General features: G+C 43.8%; 1 protein-coding gene across 4 annotated transcripts in view; it reads left to right on the top strand.

Annotated features, from left to right (window-relative positions):
* PHKA2 (phosphorylase kinase regulatory subunit alpha 2) overlaps positions 1-22,997 on the top strand; it is a 152,849-nt gene that overhangs the window by 27,520 nt on the left and 102,332 nt on the right. For all 4 annotated transcript variants that reach the window (XM_056558759.1, XM_056558761.1, XM_056558762.1 and 1 more), the window contains 3 exons: positions 13,074-13,232; positions 20,681-20,728; positions 22,318-22,486. In XM_056558759.1, coding sequence (XP_056414734.1) covers positions 13,074-13,232; positions 20,681-20,728; positions 22,318-22,486 — 376 coding nt within the window. The remainder of the gene's footprint in view (positions 1-13,073; positions 13,233-20,680; positions 20,729-22,317; positions 22,487-22,997) is intronic.

Raw genomic sequence — 22,997 nt, forward strand, 5'->3', positions numbered from 1 at the left:
CCCCCCAATAAAATGCAATACACAAAAAACAAAGGATACACCGTCTGAATGACCCCTCACCCATGTCTTATAAAACACATGTATGTTTCCATAATCAGGCCTTGGGCCTGACAGTTGGGCTGGGCGATATACCGGTTCATACCGAATACCAAAATTTTTGTGCTGCACGATATGAATTTTAACCCATACCGCAATACTGGTTTTGCCCCTCCCCTCGGGAATGAATGAATTATCAGCCACAGCGCGTGGTCCCCACATTGGGGATCTAATCATATTTGACCCGCAAGCGCTGTTCTGACCCCCCCCCCCCATTAGTAGCCCAGCGCTGCGCTTTCCCCATCGGGGTACTACTCACATATGTCACCCGCAAGAGCTGCCCTCCTTGTCCTCCCGTTTGTTGCGGCCGCTGGCGCTGACACTCTATACCAGTGGTCTTCAACCTCCAGATGTTGCAAAACTACAACTCCCAGCATGCCCGGACAGCCATTGGCTGTCCGGGCATGCTGGGAGTTGTAGTTTTGCAACATCTGGAGGTCTGCAGGTTGAAGACATGCCCGGGCTGCAAAAGGTAAACAAAATAAACTTTAACTCACCTCCCGCTGGTCCGGTACCGGCCTCATCTGCTTCCTAGGGAATGAAATGTCGGACAGCTGTCAGCCTATCACTGGCCGCAGCAATGTTCCGCCTCGGCCTGTGATAGGTTGAGCGCACTGTCATGTAAGAAGCGGGCTTCTTACATGACAATGGGCTCAGCCTATCACCGGCCGAGGCGGAACATCGCTGTGGCCAGGGCCGGATTAAGAGCATCATGGGCCTGGTGCTGAAGATTGTGATGGGCCTTTTTTTATCAAAGTATATATATGTTCCCCTCACATATAATGCCCAATGTCCTGCCCTCTCAGGGGGCATTATATGTGAGGGGCACAGGACATGGGGCATTATATGTGAGGGGCACAGGACAGGAGGGCATTATAAGTAAGGGGCAAATGTCAGGGGGGCATTATAGGTGCATTATATGGGCACATGACAGGGGGGGGGCTGTCATGTGCCCCTCACATATAATGCCCCTGACGTGCCCCTCACAAATAATGCCCCCTGTCCTGTGCCCATCACATAGAATACCCCTGTCCTTTGCCCCTCACATATAATGCCCCCCTGTCATGTAACCCTCATATATAATACCCCCTGTTCTGTGCCCCTTACATTTAATACCCCCTGTCCTGTGCCCCTCACATATAATGCCCCCTTTCCTGTGCCCCTCACATATAATATCCCCCTGTTATGTGCCCCTCACATATAATTTGCCCTTTTCTGTGCCCCCCCCCCCCAAGTTTTAATAATTCCCCTGTACCATACGGTACCCGAGCAACTCTCTCCAGCTGTCACATTTCTCACACGCTGCTCCGTTCTTGCAGTGTGAGAGCTGCGGGGAGGTGATCTCCGGGCGCCAGCGCGATGATGTAACGTCAGCGCGCCGGCCTGCCGCGGATGGCGTCCCCGCGGCTCACACTGCAAGAATGCAGCAGCGTGAGAAATGTGAGTGAATGGTGGAGCGGGACAGCTGACAGCTCCACCATGCTATAGTACAGGAGGGGCAACAATATCAGGGGGCAATTGCCCCATTGCCCCCCCTGGATCTGCCACTGGCAGCACAGAGGTGATGGAGCAGGAGTCTCAAACTCAAATTATCTGGGGGCCACTGGAGGTAGCAGCTGGGTGAGGCTGGGTCGCATGCGCCCCTTATATAAAATGCCCCCATCACGCACCCCTTACATATAATGCCCCCATCATGCACCCCTCATCATCCACCGGCAACACCCCCCACCAGATGTAGCACCACCATCATCTACCAGCAACCCCCCCCCCATTCCCCCTACCCCTGTTTGGTAATAGCATGAGCTTATAGATGATGGGGGTGCTACTTCTGGGGGGGAGCATTAGGCAGGCAGCAGTTTCCCCACATTGGGAAGGTAGCGGTTTCCCCACATTAGGAAGGTAGCGGTTTCCCCACATTAGGTAGGTAGCATGTTCCCCACATTAGGTAGGTAGCAGTTTCCCCACATTAGGTAGTAGCAGTTTCCCCACATTAGGTAGTAGCAGTTTCCCCACATTAGGTAGTAGCAGGCTCCCCAAATTAGGTAGTAGCAGGTTCCCCACATTAGGTAGTAGCAGGTTTCCCACATTAGGTAGTAGCAGGCTCCCCACATTAGATAGTAGCAGGTTCTCCACATTAGGTAGTGGCAGGTTCCCCACATTAGGTAGAAGCAGGTTCCCCACATTAGGTAGGCAGCAGGTTCCCCACACTAGGTAATAGCAGGTTCCCCACATTAGGTAGTAGCAGGTTCCCCACATAAGTTAGTAGCATGCTCCCCACATTAGGTTAGTAGCAGGTTCCTCACATTAGGTAGTGGCAGGTTCCCCACATTAGGTAGTGGCAGTCTCCCCACATTAGGTAGAGGCAGGTTCCCCAAATTAGGTAGTAACAGATCCCCCACATTAGGTAGCAGCAGGTTCCCCACATTAGGTAGAGGCAGGTTCCCCACATTAGGTAGTAACAGGTCCCCCACATTAGGTAGTAACAGGTCCCCCCACATTAGGTAGCAGCAGGTTCCCCACATTAGGTAGAGGCAGGTTCCCCACATTAGGTAGAGGCAGGTTCCCAACATTAGGTAGTAGCAGGCTCCCCACATTAGGTAGCAGCAGGTTCCCCACATTAGGTAGAGGCAGGTTCCCCACATTAGGTAGAGGCAGGTTCCCAACATTAGGTAGTAGCAGGCTCCCCACATTAGGTAGTAGCAGGCTCCCCGCATTAGGTAGTAGCAGGTTCCCCACATTAGGTAGAAGCAGGTTCCCCACATTTGGTAGCAGCAGGCTCCCCACATTAGGTAGAAGCAGGCTCCCCACATTAGGTAGTAGCAGGCTCCACACATTAGGTAGTAGCAGGCTCCACACATTAGGTAGCAGCAGTTTCCCCACATTATGTAGTAACAGGTTCCCCACATTATGTAGTAACAGGTTCCCCACATTAGATAGTAGCAGGTTCCCCACATTAGGTAGTAGCAGGTTCCCCACATTAGGTAGTAGCAGGTTCCCCACATTAGGCAGTAGCAGGTTCCCCACATTAGGTAGTAGCAGGTTCCCCACATTAGGTAGTAGCAGGTTCCCCACATTAGGTAGTAGCAGGTTCCCCACATTAGGTAGTAGCAGGTTCCCCACATTAGGTAGTAGCAGGTTCCCCACATCAGGTAGTAGCAGGTTCCTCACATCAGGTATTAGCAGGTTCCCCACATTAAGTAGTAGCAGGCTCCACATATTAGGTAGTAGCAGGCTCCCCACATTAGGTAGTAGCAGGTTACCACATTAGGTAGCATTGGCGTCCTCCCCCCCACATATATACACACACAGACACACAAAGGTACACACAAAGACACACAGACAGACACACACACATACACACACAGGCACCCACACATGCACACACAAAGACACCCACACATGCACACACAGACAGACACAAACACATATAGACACACTTACCTGTCCTGCGCTGCGCTTCTCCTTTCCGCAAGCGGCCCGACGAGTGATGTCACTGACGTCCTGTGCGGGTCTGCGGAGGGACGTCACATGCGTGACATCCCTCATCAGACTCGGGCCGGAGACCGGGAGCAGGAGGGCGGGGTAAGTGAAGTCTTCAAGCATTTAGCGCTGCTCGTCTGAAGCAGGGTTAAATGCCTGAAGAAGTTACCTGCCCGGTGCCCGGAACTGCATGTCCCGGGCGTCGGGCAATACAATTTTCACATACCGCAAACTTTCGTTCTGCGGGCCGCAAATGGCCCGCGGGACGGAAGTTTGAGGCTTGATTGTCGCAGGTGCTTGATTGTCGATCTGTGCGGGCCGTTTGTGCGGGCTTCCAGGCCTATTTTAACCCAGGGGCCTGGAGCTGCCGCTTCATCTGCCCCTACGTTAATCCGGCCTAGGCTGACAGCTGTCTGACGTTCACATCCCCAGCGTAAGGCCGACGTCAGAACATGCGTTAGTTTATTTTTGTTTACCTTTTGTAGCCCGGGCATAGGGATACAGTATAGAGTGTCAGCGCCGGCGGCCGCAACAAACAGGAGGAGGAAGAGGCAGCGCTTGCGGGGGACGTGAGTAGTACCGCGATGGGGACAGTGCAGCGCTGGGCTAAAAATAAATTTTTTTTGGGGGGAGGGGGGATACCGTTATATACCGTGGAACCGCCATAAGTTACAAAAATACCGCAATACACATATTTGGCCATACCGCCCAGCCCTAGGATTGGGGTTCACAAGCTGCAAGTCTGAATTCAAACCTGTCAGACTGCTCATCCATCACAATCCCATTAACACCGCATAGGGGATGCATGTGTCAAACAAGGTGCGGAGAAGTTTTGTGGCCTAGTAGCACAGCGCACTCTAGCCACACCTCTTTGACACTTAATGCACCCCTACAAAAAAAATTTCGTTTAGCAAAATAAAGGATCAAACAACATCTATGAAGATATGCAAAGTATCGAACATCTTTTTTGGCTATGCTAGCAATTTCATATGCATAAAATGTACGACAGATGCACTTTAAACAATTTTAATTACCAATAAAGTGCCATAACAGAAACCTTATAGAAAAGATTTCTGCAATTATCCGGCACCCTTGGCCCCTCTATACAAACACTGTATGGGGATGTTCACATGACAGAATGTCTGTTGGGAATATCATATTAATATCTCACAGCAGCAGAGTCCCATTGATTTAAATGAGAAGCTGCTGCACTGTTCACTGTTTCTTGTGCAACAATTCAGATTCTGGCATCCGCAGAAAGAATAGACTTGTCTATTCTTTTTGCGGATACCGCATGGAAATGCATTGCGGTCTATGAGACGGTGCATTCCCAAGCAGTCCTAGTGCCCTCCGGTTAGTCAAATGTGCGGAATGTCCAAACTTGTTTTCCATTGTTCGCAAGTGTGAACCCCGCCTATCTATAGTGCCCAACTGGTTATAATGCCATTTCCTTGTGGGACTCACAGGCAATATCTTCTCTCATTAGAGTCGTCCTCTTATTTTTTTCCATCTTGCTCGGACCACTGTGACGATTCGTTCCAGACGTATATCGTTTCTGCTGAATTAGTAGGGAAACATTTTAGGTGCAGCAAGAAGATATGTCATTCAGAAACAAGGAAAAGCTCTTCACACCTAGCTTTTTCATGCTCCTGAATGGCATATCTGTTTATAATAGCTGAGCTGATATAAGCAGGTATGCCATTGAGGAGCATGAAAAAGCTAAATGGGAAATTGTCACCTAGCTTTTCTGTGTTCCTGAATTGCATATCTGCTTATAGGCACATCTGTCTTATAGCAGATCTATTATGAGCAGATATGCCATTCAGGAGCATGGAAAAGCCAGGTGAAAAATTGTCACCAAGCTTTTTCATGCTCCTGAATGCCATTGATGTTTTTCCACCTACAGACTCATACAAGGGCTTGTTTGCTGCGTCACCAATTATACTTTGCAATGAAATCACTTATTTTACCACGAAATCTACAGTGAAACACACAAAAAAAATATTAGGGGGCGAAAATAAAAACTAAATAAATGCAATTTTGCAATTTTTGGTGGCTTTCTACACAGTGCACTTTTTGCAAACAGGGACATATTGGGAGAGATTTATCAAAACCTGTATAGCGGAAGAGTGGTGCAGTTGCCCATAGCAACCAATCAGATCACTTCTTTCATTTTTCAGAGGCCTTTATAAAAATGAAAGAAGCAATCTGACTGGTTGCTATGGGCAACTGCACCACGCTTCCTTGACACAGGTTTTGCTAAATATGCCATGCAGGAGCATGAAAAAGCTAGGTGAGAAATTATCACCTAGCTTTTCTGTGTTCCTGAATGCTATTGCTGCTTATAGCCTATAAGGATAACTTCCTCTAAATTATAGGCAAATCTGTCTATACTAGCTTAACTAATATAAGTAGAAATGGCAATAAGGAGCAGAGAAAAGCTTGGTGACAATTTCTCACCTAGCTTCATCATGCTCCTGAATGGCATATCTGCTTATAATAGCTCAACTTTTGTAGACACATTTGCCTATAACATATAGTCAAAGCTGCCTATAATAGTTGATGTATTATAAGCAGATATACCATTCAGCAGCATGAAAAAGCTAGTCACTTAGCTTTTCTGGGCTCCTGAATGGCATATCTGCTTATCATAGCTCAGCTATTATATACAGATTTGACTAAAAGTTATAGGTAAATCTATTTATAATAGCTGAGCTATGATAAGCAGATATGTCATTCAGAATCCCAGAAAAGCTAGGTGACTAGCCTTTGCATGCTCCTGAATGGTATATCTGCTTATAATCACCTAGTTTGTCTATGCTCCTAAATGGCATGTCTGATTATAATAGTTGAGCTTTTATAAGCAGAAATGCCATTCAAGAGCATGAAAAAAGCTAGGTTAGAAATTGTCACCTAGCTTTTCTGGGCTTCTGAATGGCATATCTGCTTATCATAGCTCAGCTATTATAGACAGATTTGACTAAAAGTTATAGGTAAATCTATCTATAAGTTGAGCTATGGTAAGCAGATATGCTATTCAGGAGCCCAGAAAAGCTAGGTGACAATTTCTCACCTAGCTTTTCCATGCTCCTGAGTGGCATGCCTGCTTAAGGAACATGGGAAAGCTAGATGAGAAATTGTCACTAGCTTTTCTGTGTACCTGAATGGCAAGTAAGTTCATGCCTGGTGGACTGGTGGTACCTTTGGGGGAGACTCCAGAGGCAGAGACCGCTGACGGGACCTCAGGGAGGCGGCAGAAACTGTGGGGTAATACTTCAATCTTAGCATGCGCAGGCTGAACTAAAATGCAGCCAGGGATGTACTGACAACACTCAGGGCCCCCAGACCAAATAAAGCAAGGGCCCCCAGTCGGCCCCTGGCCACACCTCTGACCCGCCCCTATTCGGACATCAGCCTGATTGGTGATGTCTGGCATTAGCCGAGGGAGTGGAAGTGGGAGCAGGCACTGTGCGTACATGTATGCCTTGTGTCTTTAGGGCTCATTTACATGGACGGATCCGCAGCGTATTTTACGGTGCGGATCCGCCGACAATGGACCCTATAGTGCTGCCTCCATCTGTGTTTGCTAATAGCGGCAATCCGTTGCTATGAACAGACACACTTTGATGTGCATGTTCGCCACGCGCATGCGCAGTATACTAGCACACATCACAGCTGCTCTTGGCCTAGCTCAGGGAACAGGAGGAGTGGCTGCGATGTGTGCGAGTACACTGCGCAAGCGCACGGTGAACATGCACCTCGAAGCGTGTCTGCTTGTAGCGGTGGATTGCCGCTATGAGCAGACACAGATGGAGGCAGCACTGTAGGGTCCATTGCCGGCGTATCCGCAGCGTAAAATACACTGCGGATCTGTCCATGTGAATAAGCACTTAGGGTACGTTCACACGTACAGGATCTGCTGTATATTTTCTGCAGCTGATTTTGCTACCTATTGAAGCTAATGGGTTGCAAAGTCAGCTGCACAAAATATGCAGCAAAAATATGCAGCAGATCCTGTACATGTGAATGTACCCTTAAGGTGTTAATGATAAATAAACAAGCAGTGTGTTCACATGTTGTCGCCCCAGTGGGGTCACTTTCCCTCCTCCAGTGTCCACAGGTCACCAACAGGTCACATTACCAGAACAATTTTTTGAAAAATGGCGCAGTTTTACAGCGATTTCGAAAAATCCTGAGGAGGGAAAGTGACCCCACTGGGCTGCTACTATACACCCCCTCAGTCCCAGGTTATACTGCTGATCAGAGGGGAGAGAGGCAGCACACAGGGACATTTCCCACCCTCACATGAAGCGGCCACTCTGTGTTGCTGGGAGGCCTGTCAGCTCTCGGCCCCTGACCTCTTCCAGAGCTGGGGGCGGAGCCAACAATCAGGTCCTCTTCATCCCTGCTCTGCTGTCTGCTGCTAATGATACCAGACCAGGAGCAGCGCAGGGATATTTATATAGAGAAAGACATCACCTGAAAGTAGCGCTTGTCTGACTGGGGATCCGGGACAAGTGTACTGAATCCTCAGCAGCTGCAGCGGGCCCTTTACCCGGCCGGGCCTTCGGACTACGGCCGAATGGACCCGCTAGTCAGTCCGCCTCTGAATGCAGCACATACACTGCTTTTTCTGGCAAGGGGGAGGAGCCTCCTATGCTACCCTGACGTCACGTGGGGCACGTGGGTCAAGAGGTTACACAGCCCGCTGTCCACATTACCACTGAGGGCCGTAGGTAAGGAAATAGGGCTGGCCTGGGACATCACATGTCCGGCCCTCTTTTTCTGTAAATCTAGCTGTCGCAGGCAGCCTGTGCTGACCGCTGGGCCTATTTTAACGTAGCGGCCTGGAGCGGCAGCTCCATCCGCCCCTATGTTAATCCAGCCCTGGTCTGATCACAGTGCTTTCTGTTGACACCTCTGTCCATGTCAGGAACTGTCCAGGGCAGGAACAAATCCCCATAGCAAACCTCTCCTGCTCCGGACAATTCCTGACATGGACAGAGGGGGCAGCAGAGAGCACTGTGGTCAGACAGTAAAAAAAATTCTCTGGAGCATACAGAAGCTGATTAAGTACTGGAAGGATAAAGATTTTTAAATAGAAGTAATTTAAACTTTCTGGAAATCAGTGATTTAAATAAATGTTTAAAAGAAGGCATCAGAGTTTACCACTAAAGCTCTGTTCACACTAGCACCATGATTTCTGTTTATATAGAAGCCATGATAGATATGATGCCTCCGTCATGATCAGTTATGGTCTATTTCAGTGAGGTTTCTCCAGTGGATATCTCTACTGAGGAAAGGGTCATAGATAAAGAACCCTGAAACGCGTCTAGAGAATGGAATATTTACCGCATGACCACCGCAATCCACAAACCGCTATCACTTATCTCCGATACAACTCCATCATCTGCTGTTTTTACACCTGGCTGTATCCCATCCGCCATTCAACCAGACGCCGAGAGATCCTTCACGAGGCTTTCCTTCCTCTGTTTCCGGAGTAAAGATCCATCTATCTCCGAGTATATTTCCATCTCCGGAGCCACTCCGTGACCGGTGACTTCTCCTCGGCCTGCGGCAACCGGGCCCGTCACCGCAAGCGCATGCCAGCGCTGGACACAGCCTCCACTACATCTGTCATCGAGCCTGCATTTACTTCGTGACCAGTGATCTTTTCTTTGGCCTGTGGCATCCGGGCCCATCACCGTAAGCGCATGCTAGCGCTGGACATAGCCTCCATACATCCATCTCTCGGACGTCCAGCCAAAAACTACCTCTAGGAGTTGGTAACTATATCACTTTGTGAACTGTTCTAAATCACATGAGAACGGAGTGTACCGTACAAAAGTGCATCATGTCGGTTTGCATTATATTGGGATAGCGGTAGAATGTAACTTACATGCTATTTTTAACATTTTTAATATATGCTTTGTATTCAAATACCATACCTCCCCACAAGGGCCCTGTGGTAGGAGGCATTTATGTATTAGATTTACATTATTTATGTCACATTTGTAATATTTTATATTATTTTATATGAAATTTGTACATCATTTAAAGTGAAGCACAGTCCGATATATTTTTCTGTAATTTCATCATCATGTACCATTTTATGGTATTAGTCTAGAGGCATTTGGTACCCCCCCCTTTTTACCCTGTGGTATAATTTATTTACCTAAAAAAAAAAAAATGTTGTTAAAAAAAAAAATTACTATGCTTAAATGATCCTTTTTTGACCCTTATAACTTTATAATTTTTTCGTATTCGGGGCTGTATGTTTTGTGCCGTGATCTGTAATTTTCATTGAGACCATTTTGTTTTGATTGGACTTTTTGATCACTTTTTATTAATTTCTTTCTGGTATATAAAGGGACCAAAAATCCTGGTATTACCGTAGGTGTTTTTTTTTACATTTATGCCTTTGATCGTGCTTAATAGTTCGGACATTTACACACGTGGCAATGCCACATATGTTTATGATTATTTTTGTTTACATTATTTTATGTAGAAATGGAGAAAAAAAGGGGGGATTAAACTTTTATTAGGGGAGGGGCTTGTTCACATTTATGACCTATTTTATTTTTTTTTCTATTTCTTAGTCCCCATAGGGACTGCAATTGTTCAAAAATGTTCCCAAAAAGCTATTTGCAGTTTGTAAATTTAAGTGATGTGACTTGCTGACCTGGTGGCATGATACATAATTTTGCTAAGCGACAGTCTGGTCGTTTTGGCCACTTTTCTAGGATATGCCCAGGTTTCTAACTTGATACTAGTGGCCACGTGCCTTTGTATAGCCTTGATTTGTGTACAGTGTGAATAATACTTCTCTTCTTCACATAACAGCCATAAATATATAAATAGATCCGGCATTGCTCTGAATAGCTGCTCCACTTACATGTTAGGATCAGAGGCGGCTCCTTTAGGAACAGCTGAAAATAGTTTGCCTTTGATCTCATGACAGCGCAGCGGAGAAGGATTTAACCTGACAGGAGAGACGGACCCCTTGCAGGGTATTATCATGTTTATAGAAAGGAGCAGACAACTTCATTATATTGACTGATGAACAGTTTGTCAGGTATTAAAGTAGAAAAGTCCTGTGATTTATATATTTTGGGAGCGGGTTTGAAAAGGAGCAAGGGCTGAGACTACAGAAGGAACCAGCTTCATGCGACTGAAATGCGTCAGCCAGGACCACACAATATGCCATTAGCTGCTGCATTTACCCAAGGTGTCTGCTTGGTAGTAAAAGTAAGATTGGCCAAGTTTCATTTTGCAGTATGGCACATGGCCCTTCTCTCCCATCCAGCTATTCTCCCCTCATTGCTGCTAAACGGACAATACTAAGGCTGGGTTCACACTACGTTTTTCAACTACGGTTCCCGCATACGTTTTCTATCAAAAACCGTATGGGAAAAAAACGGATGGAACAGTATGGGAAAAAGTAAACCGTATGCGTTTTTAAACAGTATACTGTTTTTAAAAGTGCATACTGTTCCGTCCGTTTTTATTTAAAAAAAAACCATATGTTTTTGAAAATTCTGTCCATTTTTAATGGGAGGGGTCTTTCGTGGGGACTTTAGGATGCAAATGTGCATGTGCAAAGAAAAAACGCATACGGTTTTGCCGCATGGAACCATATACATGTGTGTTTCCGATTGACGTCCATGTTAAAAAAAAAAGGTATGCGGTTGCAATACGGTTTTAAACCTGGAGTCAAAACCGTGGTTGAACACGGTTTGGAGTACTGTTAAAAACCGTATTGCAAGCAAACCGTATGCATCAGGGTGCATACGGTTTGCAATGCTTTGCCTATGTATACGGTTTTCAATACCGTTCCATACGTTTTCAATAATGAAAACGTATGCGGGAACCGTAGTTGAAAAACGTAGTGTGAACCCAGCCTAACAAACGGTTGCAAAAAATTGCAAACTGATGCAAAGGAATGCCATGTCAGTTGCATCCTTTTGCATCTGTTTTTCATCAGTGTATTATCCTTTATTATCCATTTTTATTTTTGTCAATCTACATCCTGGTTGCTCACACCTCTTCTGAGCATGCTCAGAAGTAATAACGGATCTAAAACGGATTGGAAAAAACTGATGCAAATTGATGACATTAAAGGGTCATCAGTTTCCTATTGACTTCAATGTAAAATGTATTATTTTATATATATATATATATATATATATATATATATATATATATATAATTATTATTATATATATTTATATTTTTACTCGGGAAAAATGCTGCATGCACCATCTTTTTTCCCTGTAAAAAAACAAATATAAACCAAACTGATGCAAACAGATGACAAAGTATTGTAAAAAATCCCATTGACCTCATTGGGATCCATTTACAACAGATTGCAACTAGAGATGAGCAAACTTACAGTGATTCGATTCGTCATGAACTTCTCGGCTCGGCAGTTGATGACTTTTCCTGCATAAATTAGTTCAGCTTTCAGGTGCTCCGGTGGGCTGGAAAAGTTGGATACAGTCCTAGGAGACTCTCCTAGGACTGTATCCACCTTTTCCAGCCCACCTGAGCACCTGAAGACTGAACTAATTTATGCAGGAAAAGTCAGCAACTGCCGAGCTGAGAAGTTTGTGACGAATCGAATTACTGTAAGTTCGCTCATCTCTATTTGCAACGGATTTAAGAACAAGCATGAAATAACAGAGACAGACAGCCATGTGAACGAGCTATAAGGCTAGGTTCAGACTACGGAATTTCCGCCTGAAATTCCTCTTTGAAATGTATAGTGTAGTGAATAGGTTTCCGTTCACAAATTCACACTTCGGAATTTGTGAAGCGGAATTTGTAAACGGAAAATCCGCTTGGAAATTTTCGCCTGAAGAAAGGGGTTGCTCTTTCTTCAGGCGGAAATTCTCACGGAACACATTGCAGTCTATTGGAGACTGCAGTGTCTGCGCGGTCCTAGCACCGACTGATTCAGTCAGCGCTGGCCGCACTCGGATTCCGTAGTCTGAACCTAGTCTAACACTCTTACCCAGTTCACTAATTCCTTCCGTCAACAGTGTCTACCAGCCTGGTATCTCCCCTATTTGTGGAAATAATGGAAGATAGGATAAATGGGTTTCAGTCAAATATCTCATTGTAAAAAATTGCTACTATCTCCAAGAATATATACACAACTGCATATTGATGTAACCTTTCGAGGGCACATATTGTTGTTATTGCAGCCTGGGAAGTAGAATTTTGCAGTGGAATTTAGAGTGGAACCAGAAACTGCTGCTTTGCTTATTTACATTTCTTATTCTCCGGTTAAAACCCTAAAGAGGAAGTGTTTTATATGTACATTTAGATATTTAGGTGCCATCGTCTGCTCATGTATGGGCCCCATGGCAGTTTTACAGTATAGATGATTTGACAATACTCACGTACACAGCATTATAATGTTTATTCACTCTGACTTACTTTATTTTGTTTGCTTTGTAGATTTCTGTAATTATATTTTGCTTTACTTCTTTTAGAACCCTGTCACTGGACTGCTGCCTGCAAGTACAGAACAGAAGGATGCGTGGGTCCGGGACAACGTCTACAGCATTCTTGCTGTTTGGGGCTTGGGGATGGCTTACAGGAAAAACGCTGACCGCGATGAGGACAAAGCTAAAGCATATGAATTAGAGCAGGTAATGAAAAAAAACTAAAAGAAGCTTAAAGGGGTACTCTGGTGAAAACCTTTTTTCTTTTAAATCAACTGGTGCCAGAAAGTTAAACATATTTGTAAATTACTTCTATTAAAAAATCTTAATCCTTCCAGTACTTATTAGCTGCTGAATGTTACAGAGGAAATTCCTTTCTTTTTGGAACACTGATGGCATCACGACCACAGTACTCTCTGCTGACATCTCTGTCCATTTTAGCAACCGTGCATAGCAGATGTATGCTAAGGGCAGCATGGTGGCTCAGTGGTTAGCACTGCTGACTTGCAGCGCTGGGGCCTTGGGTTCAAATCCCACTAAGGACAACAATAAATAATAAATTATTATTATTATAATGACGTCAGCAAAGAACACTGTGCTCGTGATGTCATCAGAGAGCATTCCAAAAAGAAAAGAATTTCCTCTGTAGTATTTAGCAGCTAATAAGTACAGGAAGGATTAAGATTTTTTAATAGAAGTAATTTACAAATCTGTTTAACTTTCTGGCACCAGTTGATTTAAAAGAAAAAAGGTTTTCACCGGAGTACCCCTTTAATCTATTTTATAGCCTAGGAAATAATATCAAAATGTGCCTGTATACATCAGATAAAAGTAGTCAGCCATGGCTATTTTAACCATTCCGGACAACCTTAGCTTGAAAATTATATTAAAATCATAATTTGTGTTTGCTGTCAGCAAAATACTGCCAAGTGTGGTCTGTCAGGTTTGATTTCTTTTTTTTTTTTTTTTTTTTTTTTTTTTTTTACCTTTTTGTGTTTTTCCAAAATATGGTTGGTCATTTGCCACTTTGCCCCAACCCACTGGCATGTTGGTTTACATGTATTTACTATACCCTTGTGCTAGTTTTAATTGACATGTTGATAGCTGGACATTTGTAAGAATGACCAAACTTATGAATAATCAGTGCCATACTGCCTAATACTAATCTGAAGCATATGGCCGGCTATGGTCTAGTTTCCACAATACAGTTTGGTGTACTTTTTTATTTTTTTTATTTTTTGCCAAATAGCCTAAAACAAGGGGAGAAAAAAAACTTTTTTTCTCAATAAAGCTATTTCATTGTTATCTTGTTTACCTGCACTGGGATATAGCTTGAATGTGCTTAAAGGGGTACTCTGGTGGAACATTTTTTTTTAAATACAACTTCCTCTGTAGTATACAGCAGCTGATAAGTACTGGAAGGATTAAGCTTTTTAAAAATAAGTAATTTACAAATCTGTTCAACGTTGTATTGAACAGATTTGTAAATTACTTATTTTTAAAAAGCTTAATCCTTCCAGTACTTATCAGCTGCTGTATACTACAGAGTAAGTTGAATTTCTTTCTGGAGCTCTTTTCTGTCTGACCACAGTGCTCTCTGCTGACACCTCTGTCCTTATCTGGAACTGTTCAGAGCAGAAGAGGTTTGCTATGAGGATTTGCTTGTACTCTGGACAGTTCCAGACATGGACAGAGGTGTCAGCAGAGAGCACTGTGGTCAGACTGAAAATAATTCCAGAATTAAATACAGCTTCCTGTGGAGCATACAACAGCTGATAAGTACTGGAAGGATTAAGATTTTTAAATAGAAGTAATTTACAAATCTGTTTAACTTTCTGGCACCAGTGATTTAAAAAAAAAATAAAAAAAATTGTTTCCCACGAGTACCCCTTTAAAACTGTAAATGTAAACCTGGAATAAGTCACACATACAGAGAACAGTGTTCTTAAGGAAGAAATGGCTAAATATCACAGTGTAGCTTGTCTTTACCTACAATCATACACCACCATTGAGCAAACGTCTGTTGTATCCATGTGTCACTTCCTTCTTTCTGTTACCATCTGTCACTTTTTCTTGTCAGAATAATAGATGTGGTATAAGCTACAGACTGTATGTGTGCATGAGATGTGTTTCCTATGCCAGGGCTGGACAATTCCCAAGTATAGGGTAGCCAATGTGCCTGTAAATATGCTGTTGGGTTATATCTTTATGAGTAATTTTTTTATTGTTGTTTATGAAAGTCTTATTGTTTTTGGATCAATTCATATTTGCTCCTGGAGCTGTCTACTTTGTTTTTAGCAGCCTATACTTGGTCCATTGCTTTTTTCTATAAGTTAATTTGTAACTTGATTTTCTGCTGCAGTTCTATACTACAGTGTTCAAATAAACTATTTTAGTGAAACATAATTTACAAATTTCATGTGTGTTTTTTCGCTGCATGGGATTTATAAAAAATATAGTTTGAAACCTGTATTTTAGTGTAGCACCAAAGTTCAGTTCCCACCCGATCTTCACATCAGGCATGGAGAGATGCCGTCTAGCCTGGCTGGTACAGCTGTCGAGGTAACTGCCCAACACCCGATGAGTTCCATGTACGAGTCCTCTTAAGTAGAAAAGGGCACCGAACTCAGTAGCCTTTGTAGCATTGTGGACTGTGTCACTTCATGTCCTATGTGAAAATCGGTCTTGAATTTTGGAGCTTACATTTAAAGGGAAGCTGTCATCACTTTTATGCTGAACAAACCTAAGGGCCCATTCACACTATGCTTTTCCAAGTTAAATTTTTCTGCCCCATTCACACAACAGATTTTCCTCAGTGGACGTTCGCTACAGAAATTAAAGACCCAGACTACAGGTGGAACCTCAGAGTGGAGATTCCAAAGTGTGAATTAGGCTTAGGTCATTGAGGCACTCATCAAAGCTTCTCTCAGTCCCACCGGCCTTGATTGATAGATCTCTCCCAATGACTCCCTATGATGGTTTAGACAACATGAACATGATAATAGGTTCCCTTTAAAAAGTACCTGTCACCAAATAAACTTTTCTAAACTAACTCAGGCTATGTTCCCTAAGTACTCCTTACACACCTCCAACCCTTATAAAAATTCAGAGCTTTAAAAAGCTGTGTATCTTACCATTCTTCTTGCTCACATAGTGCAGTGGAGAAAGTGGGTGTTTCCCAGCAGGCATGACATCACTGGAGCCTGCTGGGGGGCCACTTCCGCTCTCACATCGTTGCAGTGCTGTGATGAATAAAAGAACTCAAGATCTGTGCAGCTTTCAGTGAGGCTCTTTGCAGCTTTCAGTGAGGCTCTTTACAACTTTCAGTGAGGCTCTGTGCAGCTGTCAATCAAGTTCAGAGTAGAGAAACACTTCCTAGGTTTGGTCTCCTGCCAGGCTGGGAGGAGATCAAACTCACTGTATTAATTGTGGCAGGGAACAGAACAGCGCCACATAGTGGCTATAACATTTTATACAAATTTATGTTGATAATTTTAAAAGCGTGAAGTGAATGGGAAAGTGTCTGCTAATTGCACAAGGAACACTATATTAAAAGTTTTATTTGGTGACAGGTACAGTCATGGCTGTAAATGTTGGCACCCCTGAAATTTTTCAAGAAAATGAAGTATTTCTCACAGAAAAGGATTGCGGTAACACATGTTGGCAAATTGAACATAATGTCACACCAAACTCCAAAAATGGGCTGGACAAAATTATTGGCACCCTTTCAAAATAGCGGAAAAATAAGATTGTTTCAAGCATGTGATGCTCCTTTAAACTCACCTGGGTCAAGTAACAGGTGTGGACAATATAAAAATCACACCTGAAAGCAGATGAAAAGGAGAGAAGTTCACTTAGTCTTTGCATTGTGTGTCTGTGTGTGCCACACTAAGCATGGACAACAGAAAGAGGAGAAGAGAACTGTCTGAGGACTTGAGAACCAAAATTATGGAAAAATATCATCAATCTCAAGGTTACAAGTCCATCTCCAGAGATCTAGATTTGCCTTTGTCCACAGTGCGCAATATTATCAAGAAGTTTGTAACCCATGGCACTGTAGCTAATCTCCCTGGGCGTGGACGGAAGAGAAAAATTTATGAAAGGTGTCAACGCAGGATAGTCCGGATGGTGGATAAGCAGCCCCAAACAAGTTCCAAAGATATTCAAGCTGTTCTGCAGGCTAAGGAAGCATCAGTGTTAGCGTGAACTATCCGTCAACATTTAAATGAAATTAAACGCTATGGCAGGAGACCCAGGAGAACCCCACTGCTGAAACAGAGACATAAAAAAGCAAGACTACATTTTGCCAAAATGAACTTGAGTAAGCCAAAATCCTTACAGGAAAACGTCTTGTGTAAAGCACATTATTCTACTGTTTACCGAAAACGGAATGAGGACTACAAAGACAAGAAAACAGAACCTACGGTGAAATATGGACTAGTTCAATGATGTTTGGGGGTTATTTTGCTTCCTCTGGCACTGGGTGCCTTGAATGTGTTCAAGGCATCATGAAATCTGAGGATTACCAACAGATTTTGGGTTGCACTGTACAGCCCGTGTCAGAAAGCTGGGTTTGTGTCCAAGATCTTGGGTATTCCAGCAGGACAATGACCTCAAACATATGTCAAAAAGCTTCCATAAATGGATGGCAACAAAGCGCTGGAGAGTTCTGAAGTGGCCAGCAATGAGTCCAGATCTAAATCCCATTGAACACCTGTGGAGAGATCTTAAAATTGCTGTTGGGAAAAGGCGCCCTTCCAATAAGAGAGACCTAGAGCAGGCTTGCAAAGGAAGAGTTGTCCAACATTCCGGCTGAGAGGTGTAAGAAGCTTATTGATGGTTATAGGAAGCGACTGATTTCAGTTATTTTTTTCCAAAGCGTGTGCAACCAAATATTAAGTTAAGGGTGCCAATAATTTTGTCCAGCCTATTTTTGGAGTTTGGTGTGACATTATGTCCAATTAGCTTTTTTTCCTCCCTTTTTTGGTTTAGTTCCAATACACACAAAGGGATTAAACATGTGTATAGCAAAACATGTGTTACTGCAATCCTTTTCTGTGAGAAATACTTCATTTTCTTGAAAAAATTCAGGGGTGCCAACATTTACGGCCATGACTGTACTCTTTAAATAAAATTGTGGTATTGTCATGTTGCCTACATTGGGTATAAAATGAGGTATAGCAGAAGCAGGGGACATCACAGAACTATTAATTGGATAGTAGTAATGAATTAGTAATAGAGGTGTAGCTAAGGATTCATCATGGTGGTACCCACAACCCAGGTAATGGAGATTTACAATAGAATAATTTCTACCTAGGCCTTGCAGACTAAATTAGTAATTACAGTAGACTTACATCTAGTAACTCATAAGTGATGCCCTCTCTGTTTAGAGTAGTTCACTTTCCCTTATTTTTTCTATCTGACCCATCCACCATGAAGTCTTCTTCTGTCACTGATGTGTGTCTGCAGAGTTTGCTGCCTAGACATCTAGGGCTCTCTTTTCCAGCACCCCCTTAGTGCCTCCAAACAGTACCAATGTCTGCACTCAACAATAGTGCCCCCCTTAGTGCACTGTTCACGTTAATAATGGCCCTATGATACAATTGTTCATTTTCAGTGCCTTCCCCCAAATAATAGTGCCCCCTTAGTGCCTCCACACAGAGAGAATCCTCTCAGCGTCTTCCTCACAGCGATAGTACCACCACACAGCTGAGGTACTCCTTATGTGCCCCATATGATTGAAGTGAGCACTTAGTGTCTCCATACAGTAAAAGTACACCCCCCCCCCCAAGAAAAATAGGAGCACACATAGAACCCTGCTTTTACAATGAGCAGAGCGGTTTAAGCCATAGGCTTGTCCCACTGTTTTCCAGTAGAATTATGCTCTTATAAACCAACCTTACATGTGGTAATTGATATGTTTGGCCTCTCACAATGAAAGAAAATACAATACTTTAGTGCTTTACCCTCAGCCCTCAATGTCCCTCCCGTGTTTCTATATGTGTAAGGTCTATAGCTCTGTTTATAGTAAAGAAGATTTATTATTTTGTTAGAAGGCCTCTGTCAAGTACCATTCACAGTACCAAGGCATCAGATGCAAATTGTAGGGAGACAGGGATAGGACAGAGCAGGAGGAGTTCAACCACCAGGAAAACCACCATTGCACAGAAATAAGGGTGCTCCCTTAAAAATCCCAGGACAGCTGACCACTGAAGGGGGGATATTGGAGGTTTTTGCTGCTACTGGGCCTTTAGTTGGCGAGAAGTCTAACACATGGCCAGCAGAGAGGAGATGTGTCCACAGAAAGCTTAACAAACAGCCTTTGCTGTTTAAAACGTGTCTAGCAGGACACCGGATGTAAATAAGAGCATTGCTAGACAGGGCTTCTCATCAGAATTCCAGGTATACCTTTATTTGTCCTTTCTAGCCAGAAGATATAAGCCTCTTTGTTATTATGCAGATGAGAATTTAAGGGGTACTCCACTGCTCAGTGTTTGAAACAAACTGTTACGAACGCTGGAGCCGGCGCCGGGAGCGTGTGACGTCATAGCCCTGCCCCTTCATGACGTCATGCCCTGCCCCCTCAATGCAAGTCTATGGGAGGGGCATGACGGCTATAGACTTGCATTTAGGGGGCGGGGCGTAACAGCAGGAGTGGGCGGGGCTATGATGTCACAAGCTCCCGGCTCCAGCGTTCGGAACAGTTTGTTTCAAACACTGAGCAGCGGAGTACCCCTTTAAAAGCCCAGGGGGTGTTCTGCAACACAGCAAGAGCCCTGGTAAGTCCAGCCCATGTCCATTTTATTACTTTTTATTACCACCCACTGGCCCACTTGTATCCACCTAGTTATCCCCCAGTTGACTGACAGCCACGAGATAAAGAGGACATGGACTAGACTTACTTGGACTCTTGGGGTGCTGGTGAACACCACCCTAGATTTTTGAGTCTCATCTGTATAATAACAAAGAGGCTTATATCTTAGCACTATGGAGATAAAAGAAAATGTATACCTGGAATTCTTATGGAATGCCCTGTCTAGCCATATGCGTATTTACAACCATGTGTTTCTGCTGACTGACCTGCTTTATTAGGACTAATACACGGTGTTATGGTAGCTTCCTACCATGAACACCATGACATCCAGACATAAACCTGTCAGATATATATGCTACAAGGACAAGGACTCATATGACATGTTTCTATTCTATGTTAGTATGGGAATGTTACATTATATGTTGGTATGTGTATTGAACTACACACATATGGCCCCAACAATATCTGTAGACAGATTGTCAGTGCTGGCTCAAAGCTGGAAAATAATACATCAGTTTTCATATACCCATCATATTGTATTGTGTTATATATCTAGTGTTTTTACCATAAAGATTGTGTTATTAGCATTTTGACCATAATGTACAACAATTGCATTAAAGTATTTTTGAAATTATAGTAACACACTGGATATAGCGCATTTTTGTGTCACAAAAGTGCAAAATTGCTAAATATAATGCCACTGAAATGAGTGAAATGTATTTCCATAGTTTTTTTTTTAAATTAAAATAGATGTATGGAAACAACTAATAAATAGATACATGTAAAAAAAAAAAAGAGCTGTACATACAATATTAATATTATGATATGTTTTCTTTTCCAGAGTGTTGTGAAGCTGATGCGTGGTGTCTTACATTGTATGCTCAGACAGGTAACATATAATGTTTTATATAAGGGGTTACCCTCACCTTTTATTTACTATAGGCTATTCTTACGTAACTTCAGAACACCAACCCATGTATAATATTTGGGAAATAGGTGCTGTAGAGGCTGATAGTACAGCAATGCATGTCGGGTCAACAACCAGGGTCTATAAGTTTATATCAAGTGTTTGTGCCCAGACTCCTAATATACAATAGTCACATCCACTGGAGTCAAATCCAAGCTGTCTTACGTGTTGACCACCATAATCGTTAACAGAAAAACTCTCCTATTGCACATAAAATATAGGCACACACTTTTTTACTGTTGGCCTATCCATCAACGTCTGTATTGGGGTGCCCACACACAGCATCCCACTGATTAACTATCAGTGGTTAGCTCTGTTGCCTTGCAGTACTGGGGTCCTGGGTAGGGCTGGGCGGTATGACAAAATATGTGTATCACGGTATTTTTGTAACTTATGGCTGTTCCACGGTATATAACGGTATCCCCCCCCCCCCCCAAAAAAAAATAATTTAATTATCAGCCCAGCGCTGCGCTGTCCCCATCGGGGTAAATACTCACATATCACCTGCAAGCGCTGCCCTCCTTGTCCTCCTGTTTGTTGCGGGCCGCCGGCACTGACATTCTATACTGTACGCTGTATCCCTATGCCCGGGCTGCAAAAGGTAAACAAAATAAACTTTAAAGCACGTTCCTATGTCAGCCTTATGCTCTTCCTGGGGATGGGAACGTCGGACAGCCGTCAGCCTATCACTGGCCGCAACGATGTTCCGCCTCGGCCGGTGATAGGCTGAGCCCACTGTCATGTAAGAAGCCGGCTTCTTACATGACAGTGCACTCAACCTATCACCGGCCGAGGAGGAACATCGCTGCGGCCGGTGATAGGCTGACGGCTGTCCGACGTTCAAGTACCCAGGAAGCAGGTGAGGCCGGTACCGGACCAACAGGAGGTGAGTTAAAGTTTATTTTGTTTATCTTTTGCAGCCCGGGCATAGGGATACAGCGTACAGTATAGATTTCCAGTGGCCCGCAACAAACAGGAAGATGAGGAGGGCAGTGCTTGCGGGTGATATGTGAGTATTTACCCCAATGGGGACAGCGCAGCGCTGAGATGATAATTCATTCATTCCCGACGGGGAGTGGCCAAACCGGTATTGCGGTATGGGGAAAAATTTATATCATGCAGGACAAAAATGTTGTTATTCGGTATGAACCGGTATACTGCTCAGTCCTAGTCCTGGGTTCAAGTCCTACCAAGGACAACATCTGCAATGAGTTTGTATGTTCTCGCTGTGTTTGCGTGGGTTTCCTCCGGGTACTCCGGTTTCCTCCCACACTTCAAAACATACTGATAAGTTTAGATTGGGAGTTCCATTGGGGACAGCGACCAATTTGAGTGTACAGCACTGTGGAATCTGTGTGCACTATGCAAATAAAGAGTTATTATTATAAAGAGTTATTATTTGCCAGCACCCACAAGACACAGTGAAAGGAGCCAAAAGAAAACAGCCTTGTACATTGTGCAGTGGCTGTGCTATTGTTGTTTTAAGATTGTGAATATTTGCTGTGTTTTAGGTTGAAAAGGTGGAAAAATTCAAACATACACAGAGTCCAAATGATTGTCTTCATGCCAAGTACAATACGGCTACATGTAGCACTGTCGTAGGTGATGACCAGTGGGGACATCTGCAAGTCGATGCTACCTCACTGTTTCTTCTGTGTCTAGCACAGATGACAGCTTCAGGTAATGTGAAAGAAAAGTGTGTCTTTACTGTCATTTGGATTGAAAAAAAAATTATACTCTAAGCAAAACTGCCATTTATTTTCAACCCAAGAAGTCTTAGGGTATATTCATACAGGTATATACCATGTTTCTCTTAAAGGAGTACTCCGGGATGGGAAAATTGCCTGTCCCAGAGTACTCCTTTAAGTCCTACCAGTAGCACCAATAAGTGGGCATTTCTCCTCCATATAAACTGATGGGACAAATGGTTGGCAAATGGAACTTTTTAGACTCATTGCTGGCCACTTCAGAACTCTCCAGCGCCTTGTTGCTATCCATTTCTGGGTGCTTTTTGACGTATGTTTGGGGTCATTGTCCTGCTGGAAGACCCAAGATCTTGGATTGCAAACCCGGCTTTCTGACACTGGGCTGTACAGTGCGACCCAAAATCTGTTGTTGATCCTCATGATGCCTTGCACACTTTCAAGGCACCCTGTGCCAGAGGCAGCAAGACTACCCCAAAACATCATTG

Source organism: Hyla sarda, chromosome 2, assembly GCF_029499605.1.
Source record: "Hyla sarda isolate aHylSar1 chromosome 2, aHylSar1.hap1, whole genome shotgun sequence".
NCBI lineage: Eukaryota > Metazoa > Chordata > Amphibia > Anura > Hylidae > Hyla > Hyla sarda.